The sequence below is a fragment of the Rhineura floridana genome, chromosome 1 (genome assembly GCF_030035675.1).
Source record: "Rhineura floridana isolate rRhiFlo1 chromosome 1, rRhiFlo1.hap2, whole genome shotgun sequence".
NCBI lineage: Eukaryota > Metazoa > Chordata > Lepidosauria > Squamata > Rhineuridae > Rhineura > Rhineura floridana.
Window position 1 is genome coordinate 127,963,006 of NC_084480.1, and position 14,119 is coordinate 127,977,124.

The window sequence follows — 14,119 nt, forward strand, 5'->3', positions numbered from 1 at the left end:
ATTACAACTGATACAAAATGCAGCGGCTCGACTACTTATGAATAGTCGCCACCGAGATCACATCACACCAGTGTTGTTCCACCTACACTGGCTACCAGTTGTTTTCTGAGCCCAATTCAAGGTGTTGGTATTGACCTTTAAATCCCTACACGGTTCCGGCCCAGTTTATCTCACAGAGCACCTTCAACGCCACCAATTATGCCGCCCGACAAGATCGGCCACACAGGGCCTTCTCTCAATCCCGCCGACAAAAACAGCCAGATTGGCGGGTACAAGAGAGAGGGCATTCTCAGTGGTGGCCCCCACTCTTTGAAAATCCCTCCCACAAGATCTCCGACACGCCTCTTCCCTAAATGTGTTTCGGAAAGCCTTAAGGACCTGGCTCTTTCAGCAGGCCTTCGGGGTATCCGGGGAGGGTTAATTGTTATAACTGTAATGCCTCCTGCCCAGTTTTAATATTGTTGCTGCAGATGTATTGTTTTTATATTGTATTACTGTATTTTATCAATTGTATTTTAACAATTTTGTAAGTCGCCTAGAGTGGCCATTGGCCAGATAGGCGACGAAGAAATTAAATTTATTATTATTATTATCTTAATGGGGCATCACATGGGAAGAAGCCTCCCAATGACAGTAGTGGCTGGCAGATCCCGATGCAGCTACAAGCACCAGTTCCTTACTGTCCTTCTTTTCAGCTTTTCCTCATACTATGCTTAAGGGAGAAGATATTTGTTTTCATTCATCCTCATGGCGGAGCAGTACCTTATTGTTTTTAGTTAGAGGGGGAGAGTTGTGGCTACTTCTAGCGGCTTTGAAGATTGGCAGACACTACAGTCACTGGAGGACTTTTTACTATGTTTTGCCTCATTAAGAAACAAACATGAACTGAAATCAAGTCTATATTTATTGTTTATACTAATGGTCCTGCAGCCTCTGCAGCTTTGATGAACAGAATTGTGAGGATGCAAAAAAAGTCTGGTTACTATTTTCTTATTGCCACCCCAGTGACAGCATTTCAGATTGAATTTGCACACACACACATATATATAAGCATTATTTACCACTGATAATGGTAAGATCCATATATCTATGCACTGGAAGTGCCACAGTATGGACAGCATCAAGCATATGTTGAAGCCATATGGAAGCTGAGTGGGGGAATACTAGAAAGAGCAGGTTATAATGATAGTGGTTGTGGAAAAAAAATCTCTTTGCAAGTAATGAGCCTGTGGCAGCTGGTCCACCAAAGTGCATAGACTTCCAGATGGCAGCCTTGATGGTTTTATTGGGTAATTAAGAACTGAATGGCGATGTGAAAGGCCAGTGGGAGACATTGCTTCAAACGAGGAAAAGCCCCCAAAACCTCCAAGGAAAGATGTGTTTTAAAAATAGCTTATATTTAAAGGGAAAGTTTTCCAAATTCCCAGCATGAATGATAATAAAAATATAAGGAAAGACATAGAAAAATTGGAAGACCTTGATGCTTCTCATCGACACTAGAAGATGTAATGAGATCGTCCCACCCCACATCTATTGGTAGACAGAGTTCAGAATTATCCTTATTTGATAATAATTTTTATTATTTATTTTTGCTTAAACATCTCTCTTGCCTGATCCCTTAGGCTCAGGCCATTTTTTAACAGGAATTAATAAAAATCATTGTCCTCAAGCATCCCAAGTTTTGGGCAGCAATTTGCATGAAACATCTGTTTCCTGACTCGTAACTGAGTAGAGCAGACTGCCTGAATTGGTCTAGAGCAGCCTTTCCCAACCAGTGTGCCTCCAGATGTTGTTGGACCACAATTCCTATCTTTCCTGACCATTGGCAATGCTGGCTGAGGCTGATGGGAGTTGTGGTCCAACAACATCTGGAGGCACACTGGTTGGGAAACGCTGATATAGAGGGTATACAAGTGAGCCAGCTCTTGGAGTGTGAGCAAACAGAGTGAGCTAACAGGGAGAGCTAACAGGAGTTTGGCAGCAGAGGTGTAGTAAGGAAGAGGAGGAGACCAAGGTAAAGAGGTGAGTGACCTGGAGTAACCCCAGGAGGCTGTCTGTTCTGAATCACTGTGTGCTCAACTTGTGCTCAGTTGTTGACTGAAGGGGTGTGTCCTGATAACTGCTGAATTCAGCTATCAGAAGCAGAGTGTGCTGGGAGTTGTCAGAGCCAGCACCAGGCATGCTGGGGCCCTTGGACACCAGTCTGCCCTGAGCCCCTCCGCTCCCCTTCTGCGATCCACGGAAGCAGCCACAGCTCACCGGACAGGAGCTTCCGAGCCGCCCGCCATCCCCCGCTTCACCTACCTTTCTCTCTGCTGTTTTTTGTGGCTGTGCGCACCGCACACGCAGGTTTGCCATCAATCAAGATGGCGGCAGAGGCTTCAGCCCCTTAGGGAAACATCGGCCGCCATCTTGATTGATGGCAAACTGCAAAAAACAGCTGAGAGAAAGGTAGGTGAACCGGGGGGATGGCAGGCGGCTCGAAAACTACTGTTCGGTGAGCGGAGGAGCCCCTGTAGCTCCAGGGGCTCTCAAGTCAATGCCCCACCTGGCCGCCCTTTAGAACCGGTCCTGGGAGTTGTATTCCATTTCCTGACTCCTAACTGGAGTCCGAGCAGAGGAAGCTACCACAGCTGGTCTAGAAGGTACAAAAGCGAGCTGGTTCTCAGAGAATGAGCAAAGAGGGGGGCTAACAGGAGTTTGGCAATGGAGTTCAGTGGGAGAGGTCAAATTTAGCTTCGGCTATGGGGCGGTATAGAAATGTAATAAATTTAATAAAATAAATTTCTAGTATTATAGTAATTTAAAACTTCAATTGAGCTTTTAGAAATATAGTTTAGGCATCCAAAGAGAGGGGGAGGGCAAAATTACCAAGGGAATGTGAGCATAGCAAATATAAGAGTTAAAAGCATGAAGGAAGTGAACACAAATCTTGATGGATGGGGGGGGAGTTACCAAGCCTAAGAGTTTGCAATTGGACAAAGGAAAAGTGGGAAGGACGGTATTGTTATGCACTGCAGAGCATCTCCCCATCCCCTGTAGTGCTCAGCCAGTCTCTGTAGGTGGTGGGTATTATTACTGCATCTAGTGGGTGTGTCTAGGCTTTTGGCCTAGACCAGCCTTTCCCAACTAGTGGGCCTCCAGATGTTGTTGGACCACAATTCCCATCTTTCCTGACCATTGGCAATGCTGGCTGAGGCTGATGGGAGTTGTGGTCCAACAACATCTGGTGGCCCACTAGTTGGGAAAGGCTGGCTAGACTGTTCAGCAGCCTAGCCTAGTCCAGTGCAGGACCTGCAAAGAAGCAGAGGTGAGTGAGCTAGCTCTCCAAGGCCCAGGAAGCCTAATGAGAACTTACTAACTTAGCCCAGGCAATGGGGAACTGGAATATTGTGTGTGCGTGTGTGCCTGCGGGGCATTTCTTCCCTAGTCTGTTAAAATTTGAAAAATATATCATTTCAATCCTTGCAAGCTGGTTCCATTTCAAAATGGTTTTGAAGAGTATCACATGGTTAAAGCCTTAGTTGCAACAATTTTAGACCTCCCCACATCTGTGCAAATGATCATTATAAATAATTCACCTGATTTAACTCTTCTCATGCAAACTTACATACTACCAAAATAGGGTGTGCAAGATTTGCTGGTAGAGCCATCAAAAGCAATGTTAGGTAGCTGGCCCAGGGCCTTTCTATAGAACAGAGATTGTGTGCTTGTACAGTTAATTCTAGCACCTGTAGTTCTGAGAGATGTATAGTTCCTATGTTACATGCTGTCAAGCATTTCCTTATGAAAAGTGATGGTTATAGATATTAATTTAATTTTTAAAGTGAAACTTCTCTTAATTGCTTTACTGGCATGGCAAAGGAAACCAGGGTAGTTAGTTCTGGGAAGCAGCTGCCTCAGGAGAACTGAACTCACAGTTCACGAGCTTACTAAAACATTGTACTTGTCAGAGCTTGGAAGATTACTTTTAAAAAGTAATAAATTACAGTTACAGTTACATGGCCAAAAAAAGTAGTAATTACAGTTACAATTACAATGGCTCTGAAAGTAACTGATTACTTTACTTTTTCTCAAAAGTAATCACTACAGTTACATTTCAGTTACTTTTTTAAAAAAATCTACAAGGTGCTGGCCTTGGCTGCTGCACATCTAAGTAGCCTAAAACAACATTAAAAATAAACACACACATACAGAGGTAGTAGAATAATACTTTTTATCCATAAGATAGCAATGGTGGTCTCTCCACTGGTAAGGAAGGTGGGGAGGGAGGCAGAGGCCACTACTCAGATCTTTGCACGTCAATCCAAGTGCAACCCCCCTCCCCCCCCACTCAGCCAGCCAGCATAATCTCTCTTACTCAACCACCTCCCGGACCCTGCCCTGCCACCAACTAAGGGACACTCACCCAAGCAAACATTTTCCCCTGAGATGCAAAAAAGTTAAAATACTGCAAATGCAGCACAGTAGCCAGAGAGGGTGGTGGAAGCCACTTTATGTGCCAAGTGCAAACACACACACAGACACGTTGTCATCTTTCACCTCCACAGTTCTTTATCTCCATTCTGCTTCTGCCTCCTTCTCCTCCTTTATCCATGTTCTTGCCCTCTGGCTCCTTTTCCCCTCCACTCCATTTTTTAAAATTGTTTTCTCCACTCCACCCCGTCTCACTCTCCACCTCCTCCCTTGTCGCCTCCTACCCACCCACAGATCATGACAATAATGAAAGTTAAAGAGGAAAGCACAAAAGCAGGACGACAGCTGAACGCCAAGAAGACTAAAATAATGACAACAAAAGATTTATGTAACTTTAAAGTTGACAATGAGGACTTTGAACTTGTCAAGGATTATCAATACCTCGGCACAGCCATTAACCAAAATGGAGACAATAGTCAAGAAATTAGAAGGCTAGGACTGGGGAGCGCAGCTATGAGAGAACTAGAAAAGGTCCTCAAATGCAAAGATGTATCACTGAACACTAAAGTCAGGATCATTCAGACCATGATATTCCCAATCTCTATGTATGGATGTAAAAGTTGGACAGTGAAAAAAGTGGGTAAGAGAAAAATCAACTCATTTGAAATGTGGTGTTGGAGGAGAACTTTGTGCATACCATGGACTGTGAAAAAGACAAATAATGGGGTGTCAGAACAAATTAAACCAGAACTGTCACTAGAAGCTAAAATGATGAAATTGAGGTTATCATACTTTGGACACATCATGAGAATGTTGGAAGTGGGGCAAGAGCAACTCCTGTTTTGTTCTTTTGTTTGTGTTCCAGAAGGGAGATAAAGCTAGGGTCCTCCAGATGGATAGGCTTGTTTATCTTTACCTGTGATGCTCTGACTGACTTCCTTCTGTCGCTAGACTGTTAAGTCTTTAGGGAAGCTTACCTGCCCCTCCACTTCCTTCCTTCTCTGTCTCTGCTCTCTCTCCTAGCATGGAGCTAACTCCCGCACCTGGGTGTTACGCCAGTGTTAACTTAGATAGTTAGTTAGAACTAGGTATGCCTTTCTATCTACTATGTATTTCTATAAATAAACTAGCTTTTCTTATTTTACTAAGTCTCAAGTCTCAGTGATGCTGATGCAGGGTAAAAGCCTGCTTTCTTAGGTAAACGCACACACACGCTGGCACACTTGCATTTCAACATCTGCTGTTACTCTGCTGCTGCTGCTGCTGTGTTGTTTTAACCTTAATTAAGCACACAAACGCACACAGCGCAACAGAGAAGACATGATTCACTAGAAAAGGCAATAATGCTTGGGAAAACAGAAGGAAGTAGAAAAAGAGGAAGGCCAAACAAGAGATGGATTGATTCCAAAGGAAGCCACAGACCTGAACTTACAAGATCTGAACTGGGTGGTTCATGAAAGATGCTATTGGAGAGCTCTGATTCATAGGGTCGCCATAAGTCGTAATCGACTTGAAGGCACATAACAACAATGGTTTGCAACAGGAGTAAACATTCAGTTGTACATGGTAATACTGGAATGTAGCTCAGCCAGTGCAGATCATAATTCTTGGACGGCTCTTGTTTCTGCCTATCTGTACTTGTCATCAGAACAAAGTTGCTTGATGTCTAGACCCACTGTTGTTGCCACCTTTATGGACTGCACTGTGGAATTTTGGCTTCATAACTGCACTGACTTTTCCCCACCACCACCCTGATCACAAACAAGGGCTGCCAGCTGTTTCTATAACCAGTTTTGATTCTTATATTCAAGGACATAACAGTCAAAATGTATGATGTTTCTGCATTAGATAGGCAGCCTAAATGAAAATTAACTCTCTGTGTGAGGATATGCATGCATGCATATGTACAGCCAATGTGTCATATTTGTTCTTTTTTATAGTTTAAATTTAGGACCAACTTCTTGGGGTTATGGAGGAGTGAAGAGTGTTGTGAACTTTTGATCCTCATCATGCAACCCAATTGTCTTTTGCTACTATTTAAAAATCAATATACAGATGGGGGGGAGGCATTTAAAATATTTTGAATAAGCAACAAATACATAATATTTTCCAGGCCAACCCCAGGAGCTGATGGCACATGCTCCCTGGCCTAGGCTTCTTCACTTCTGCCTTCCCCTCACTTCCTGCATAGTAGACATCGAGATATATTTGCAGAAGTGATAGTGCTCTAAGATATGTAGAAGAACTCATTTATTATATGTGAGTTACATTTACACACTCGTTTCTGAATTGGTTTTGATGAAGCAAAGGAACAGAATGTAATCTGGAGATCTCGTCCAACAACTCTGTAATACATTCTTCTTAGCTTCAGCTTGAAAAGAATATTTGCATTTCCAATATATTTTTTGGCTACTACATGAAGGCACTTTCAGACTGCCACTAGTTTTGGGTGGGACTCAGTCACATACCAGCAAACTCAGGTTATACAATTGTAGTTGATGAGAGGGTCTTGCGCCACAAACCTTCCACTGAATATCAGATTTTTTTGCAATGAGAAAAGTAACAGGAAAATACACTGGAAAGGGACAAGGCTTGTTTTGATGCAATGTCATCAAATCTCCCTGCAAACAAATCAGGTTGAATGTTCAATAAACAAATCTTCTGGAAGTTCCCTGAGTCTTTTTTGCACATATTTTGTTAATATTGCTCTATTTCATATATATATATATATATATATACCTTTTGTTTCTTATGTACTATCATAATTTCTACCAATACAATTACTTACTCTTGTAGTATTGACTTTGTCTGTTCTTGCATAATTTGGGGACCCTTTCCTCTGTGCTGAGGGGAGAGGCAACAAGACGCAGGGAGGAGAGAGGCAACAATGACACCGAGGGAGGAGAGAGGCAACAACGACACCCAGGGAGGAGAGAGGCAACGACAGGCTCGGGGAAGAGGCAACGACACCCAGGGAGGAGAGAGGCAACGACACCCAGGGAGGAGAGAGGCGACCACACACAGGGAAGGAAGAGGCAACGACACCCAGGGAGGAGAGAAGCAACAACAGGCACGGGGAAGAGGCAACGACACACAGGGAGGAGAGAGGCAACGATACCCAGGGAAGGAAGAGGCAACGACATGCACGTGGGGAGAGGCAACAACACCCAGGGAGGAGAGAGGCAATGACACAAGCAGGGAAGGAAGAGGCAACGACTCGCACGTGGGGAGAGGCAACGACACCCAGGGAGGAGAGAGGCAACAATAGGCACGTGGGGAGAGGCAACGACACCCAGGGAGGAGAGAGGCAACAACAGGCACGGGGAAGAGGCAACGACACACAGGGAGGAGAGAGGCAACGACACCCAGGGAAGGAAGAGGCAACGACATGCACGTGGGGAGAGGCAACAACACCCAGGGAGGAGAGAGGCAACGACACGCATGGGGAAGAGGCAACCACACCCAGGGAGAGAGGCAACAACAGGCGCGGGGAAGAGGCAACGACATGCAGGGAAGGAAGAAGCAACGACATGCAGGGAAGGAAGAAGCAACGACACGCACATGGGGAGAGGCAACGACACCCAGGAAGGGGAGAGGCAACGACAGGCGCGGGGGAGAGGAAGCGACAAGCAGGGAGGGGATAGGTAGCCAGCAATAGGCATGAGAGGAGAGGAGGAGGCAGGCAGGAAGGGGCGGCAGGACAAGCGGTGGAGGCGCACGCATGCGCACACACCATCGCCACTCATCTCAGTTCTTCATCTCCATTCTGCTGCTGTAGTCTGGCTCGCCATGTGTGAGGCACATTCTTTTGGCCACCAATCACAGGAGCAGACTTCCCCTCCCCCCAAGTAACAGTAAATGGAACATTGGAAACGTTACAGTTACAGCTGAAAAGTAATTAAGTTACCACTCGTTCTGTTACAAGCAAATGTAACGAAATTACCCTCTCGTTACGCAAAAATGTAGTGAAGTACAAGTAACTCGTTATTTTTAACGAGTTACTTCCAAGCTCTGGTACTTGTACAAGGAAGCCTTTCCACACATGTACACTTTGTATGCTCCAGGATTCACTGCTGCTGTATCTATAGCTATGTGTGAAAAATCATTCTCAACTTTGACACATGGGCTGACACCATACAGACGTTCAATGCTTCATCAGAGAAAAGCAAACTTGGTGATCTTGGCTTTTGAAAGTAAGTTTCTTTGCAAGTTTGCAGAGAAATCACAGCACATTAGACTTTATTAACAGTTCAGATCATTATGGTAGGATGACTTGCACAATATAAAGTTTTACTTCCTAGTCACTTTTATATAGTTGACACAACTATTTTGCGTGTGGAAAATATTGGGTTTTAAGTTGATTTGCTTTTTCATAAACATCACAAAGTCATCGGTTCTAATTAAAATTCATTAATTGGGGTTTATTTTTGTCATTATCTATGAAAACCTTTTCCCCCAGAAACCTCTTTTATAGTGATCAATGCCCCAACCCTTCTGTCCCCCCAATTTTTGTCTTTGCCCACCCAATGAAAATTGTCTCGCAACACTCCTGTGAATTCCCCTAGTGTTGGAGAGGCCACCACCTCCCTCAGCCAATGGTTTCATTGTCATACTGCTCTAACAGTTAGGAAGTTTTTCCCGATGTTCAGCGGAAATCTGGCTTCCTGGAACTTGAGGGCATTATTCTGTATCCTGCACTCTGGGATGATTGAGAAGAGATCCTGGTCCTCCTTTGTGTGACAACCTTTCAAGTACTTGAAGAGTGCTATCATATCTCCCCTCAAACTTCTTTTCTCAAGGCCAAACATGCCCAGGTCTTTCAGTCTGTCCTCATAGGGCTTTGTTTCCAGTCCCCTCATCATCCTTATTGCCTCTTCTGAACCGGTTCCAGTTTGTCTGCACCCATCTTAAAGTGCAGTGTCCAGAACTGGATGTAATACTCAAGATGATGCGTAACTAGTGCTGAGTAGAGGGGAACTAGGGCTTCACACAGGGCCAGATTAAGGCCAACTGATGCCCTAAACACAGCCCAACAATGGTGCCCCCCTCATTTCATCTTGGGGTCTGAAAATACAGAAGCAAACATTTTAAAAGCCACAAAAGAATATGGATCAAATATATTTATAATGATTAGAAAAACACTGAAATTCATGCAGAAAAATGTTGGTAAGACAGTCAAACATACTGAACTCTAGGTCTATGTCTGACACCTTCAAACTTTTAAACTTTAGTCACTCACCATACCAAAGAAAACTTTAACAATTCAGATTAAAGTCAAACACAGCAGATAAGAATTACAAAAAGTTGGACTAAAGTCGAGTGTGGCAGTGAAAGAGTTGAGAGTTAAGGGCATGATAGCTGGGGGGGGGATTCTGTGGTGCCCCCCTTCCCTTATTTTGCTTAATGGTTAATCCACTGCTGGCTTCACATGATTTGTAAACTATAATTCTGTTAATGCAGCCTAAAAGAGCATTTTCCTTTTTTGCAGCCACACTGCACTGTTGGCTCATATTCAGTTTGTGATCAACAACAATTCCAAGATCCTTCTTGCATGTAGTATTGCTGAGCCAAGTATTCCCCATCTTATAACTGTGCATTTGATTTCTTTTTCCTAGGTGTAGAACATTGCACTTATCCCTGTTAAACTTCATTCTGTTGTTTTCAGCCCAATGCTTCAGTCATCCAAGATCACTTTGAATTTTGTTTCTGTCTTCCAGAGTATTAGCTATCCCTCCCAAATTTGTATCATCTGCAAATCTATTCACATTTCCTGCACCTCCTCATCTAAGTCATTAATAAAAATGTTGAAGAGCACTTGGCCCAGGACTGATGCCATTGCAAGTGACCCTAATGAGAAAAGGAGTCCAAAATGGGTGGGAGTTTCTAAAAAAGGAAATTCTAAGGGCACAATTGCAAACAGTTCCACGAAGCCAATGTGACTTCACAAAAAATCTTAGAGATGACCTGAAAACAAAAAAGGACACATGTAGGAAATAGAAGGAAGATCAGACCACAAAGGAAGAGTACAGACAGAGAGCATGGAATTGCAGGGATGGTGTCAGGAATGCTAAAGCTGAGAATGAGCTGAGGTTAGCAAGAGATGCTAAAAGCACCAAAAAAGCTTTCATGCGGTACATCCATAGTAAAAAACAGAGAAAAAAAATGGTGGTTCACCTGCTCAATGCAGATGGCAACATGATAACAGATGACAAAGAAAAGGTAGAAGTGTTCAATTACTACTTTGCTCAGTCTTCTCCCAAAAGAGGGTCTAAGATCTTCCTGGCAAACTTGAATTACAAATTGAAGGAGCAGGATTGCAGCATGAGATTAACAGACAAATAGTCAAAGAATACCTGGTTACTTTGAATGAGTTCAGATCTCCTAGGCTTGATGATCTGCATCCTCGAGCAATGAAGAAACTGGCAGAAGAATTCTCAGAACCACTGTCTATTATCTTTATAAAATCATAGAGGATGGGTGTTCTACACCTAGAAAAAAGAAACCAGTTATGTGGCTCTTGATGGGGTTGCCCTTGAGCACCCTCTCTGGCATTGTGGAGCCTGTTTTGCACCTTGGAAAATTAATGAACTAAGGGTGATGACCAGGTCAGATGATGACTAGTGTACAAGTGGTGAAGACTTGCAGTGAGGATGACCGGACATGAGTGGAACAACATAATTTATTTTTGCCTACTGTGTGGTGGTGAGGGCGGTGAAGAAGGCCCACTTCTTTGCCTCCATTGCATCCTCAAGTAGCTGTCCAGTAGGGCTTTTTCGTAGTATCCATGGTCTGTTAACATCTACTCCAGGAAATGGAGTTTTAGGCCTTCAGAAGCCCACTGTGAATTGTTTGTAAGCGTAAAGTTATTCACCTCTTTCACAATCTTGATGCCCATCCACATTTCTATAGTCTGCTGTGAGGTGTCCAGTGAAATGACTGCTGCAGCATCTCCTTCTCCCAAATCCACTTAAATAGGCTGGGAACACAAGCACAGATGGAGAATCTGCCATAGCTGGGTCTGTTGAATCTCCTGCCTCATGCGAAGGTGGAGATTCAGTCAGTTTTTCCTCTTCCTCCTCCAATGGAGAGGGGCTGCTAAGTATCAGTTCAGTCAGGGGAGGTGACAGTGTATTCGGCTGGGAAGCATCTAATTGGTCAGGTTGATTCCCCACAGTGGAGTGGGTACTGGGGCACTCTCTAAGTTTATTCCATTGCTTGGCCCCTCCCTGAATGGTTCATCCCATTCTAAGTCCTTATCCTCTGTCTCACCTTCATCCGTCCACTCCCTCCTGGCAGGACTCACAACAGTAACATCTGAATTGGGAGAAACTATGTAAGCCCTGGACCAGTGCCTTAACTCGGTGATGGGCAGGATGAGGGCCAATAAACTGAGCCTGAATCCTAGCAAGATGGAGACGTTGTGGGTGGGTGGTTCTGAGTCTGGATAATTGGTCAATTGCCTGCTTTGGATAGGGTCATACTCCCTCTGAAAGAGCATGTTCATAGTCTGGGGGAGCTCCTGGATCCATCTTTGTTGCTAGAGGCCCAAGTGACCTCAATGGCTAGGAGTGCCTTTTACCAGCTTCAGCTGTTAAGTCTGACCAGGATAGCCTAACCACAGTTGACTATGTGCTGGTAACCTCCTAACTGGATTATTGTAATGTGCTGTACAGTATGTGGGGCTTCCCTTCAGGTTGGTTCAGAAGCTGCAGCTGGTGCAAAATGCAGCAATGTGACTGCTCACTGGGGCAGGCTATTGGCAACATGTTACCCCATTGCTAAAAGAATTGCACTGGCTGCTCATTAACTACTAGGCTAAGTTTAAGGTGGTGTTTGTTTGTTTTTGCATACAAGCCCTATCCAGCTTGGGACCAGAATACCTGAAAGATCATCTTACGCCTTATATGAAGAACTTATATCATTATTGATAAAGGAAAGGAAAGAAGTTTCTTCACCTCCTCCTCCTCTGCTGTGACTGAGACTGGTCAGTTTTCATATTAGCAAGCAAGCAGAAACTGGCTGTTTTCCTTTTGGAAAGGAAAAGAGGAAAGCAGCTTTCAGTGACCCCCATCTCCTCCTAGAGTCAATGTGGGTGAGACTTGGCTTTTTTCCTCCTGCTTGAAATTTGGATTGAAGTGGTGGGGGGTAACGCACTCACGCACGCACGCACGCACGCACACACACACACACACACACACACGAGAGAGAGAGAGAGAGAGAGATGTACTGTTGTGCTGTGCTGTGAGTAAAAGAATAGTAAAAGAACAATATTTTCGAGGGAATATTTGAGGGGGGGAAACAGTGTTGGGAGAAAGCCATTGCAATTTGAAGCAAGCAGGATCACTCCACAAAGATGGAGAATATGCAGATCATTGAAAAATCTGGTGTAAATCTCAATTCAGCTAAATTCTTGCCCATCCCTAGTGTAGATCCATTAAGTAAGAGTATTCCATGCCACTTGCAAAACTGTACTATATTTGCAAAACACTGCATAATGAAGAACTAGAATTACTAGTTAAACCTACATCCTAGCCAATCTTTCTCAAGGGACTAAATTAGAGCTGTTACAAATTACCACAATATTTCAGTCCCAGAGCAAAGATCAACTTTTTGCAGTTGGAGATCAGTTTCCTGAAGAAACAATAGACATTCACATAGGGTGTGTGTGTGTGTGTGTGTGTGTGAATAAACAAATAAATCATTAACAATCAGTGACCTTATCCTCACGATGTTTCACAGTTAAGTTATGTGTACTGAGCAATGATGTATAAGAGTGTCACCTGGTCTTTTGAATGACAAATCAAGAGCAATAGCCAGTTTGTGTGTGTGTGTTTTAAAAAAATCAGGAGTGACTTTGAACAAAAGAAGCATACAGCAGTGTGTCTTGTAGTATAGTAAAGTTCAGACTTCAGTCATTGAACTGCAGGCAGCCATTTTATGAAGCAGAATTGGGAGAACTGGAATGGCAGAGAAGAAGGTGTTCCTAGTTGTCCAGGGACCATGAAAGAATAGATATAATGTGAAGCAGTAACAGAAAAAAACCAAGCCAAGGTTTACATGTTCTGCTTTGTATGTCGCTTAGAGTGGCTGACAATTCAGCCAGATAAGCGACTAATAAGTCAAATAAATAAATGAATAAATAAAGGTCAGTCCCTCCCTGGCCAACTAGATATGGATGATTTTACTGATTTTATTATAATTTTGTATGGTGTATACTGCCTTGATATACTTTTATGAAAGTATTTTACAAATATTTCCATCCATCCATCCATCCATCCAATTTTATTATTGCTTTTTTAAAAACAAAACTTGCTGGTAGATCACTTCAGGAATTTTCAGTGGGAAGTGATATACAAATTTAATAAACCCTAACCTTAATAAACCTAAACCTATGGGAAATCTGCAAGCAGAAGTGGAACATGATAACTTCATCGGATCAATGAAGAAGATGCTTGGAAAATTCTACCAGCTACCTTGATGTTTTTCACTTTGTGAACTGTTCTCAATAACTGTAGCTTCATTAGTGGAATAGTGCATATCTGTGTTTCTGCGAATGTTAATAGGCAATCTCCTCCAGCCTGGTCGCTAATTGTTTCCAGATGATAGCATATTGGCATCTAGGTGCTTTGCTGAATAGTGGTATTTGTTCAAGTACTGAGAAAAATAAATGATCACCACAACAAAAATGAAAAGCTACACAAAT

At 43.4% G+C, this 14,119-nt stretch overlaps 1 protein-coding gene across 2 annotated transcripts in view; it reads right to left on the minus strand.

Annotated features, from left to right (window-relative positions):
- LOC133387267 (uncharacterized) overlaps positions 1-7,970 on the minus strand; it is a 34,089-nt gene extending 26,119 nt beyond the window's left edge. For both annotated transcript variants that reach the window (XR_009763438.1, XM_061631708.1), the window contains exon 1: positions 7,205-7,970. Coding sequence is in view for 1 of the 2 variants with exons in the window: in XM_061631708.1 (XP_061487692.1) it covers positions 7,205-7,923 (719 nt within the window). In the remaining variant the exon portion in view is untranslated. The remainder of the gene's footprint in view (positions 1-7,204) is intronic.
- Between the last annotated feature and the right edge of the window lie 6,149 nt (positions 7,971-14,119).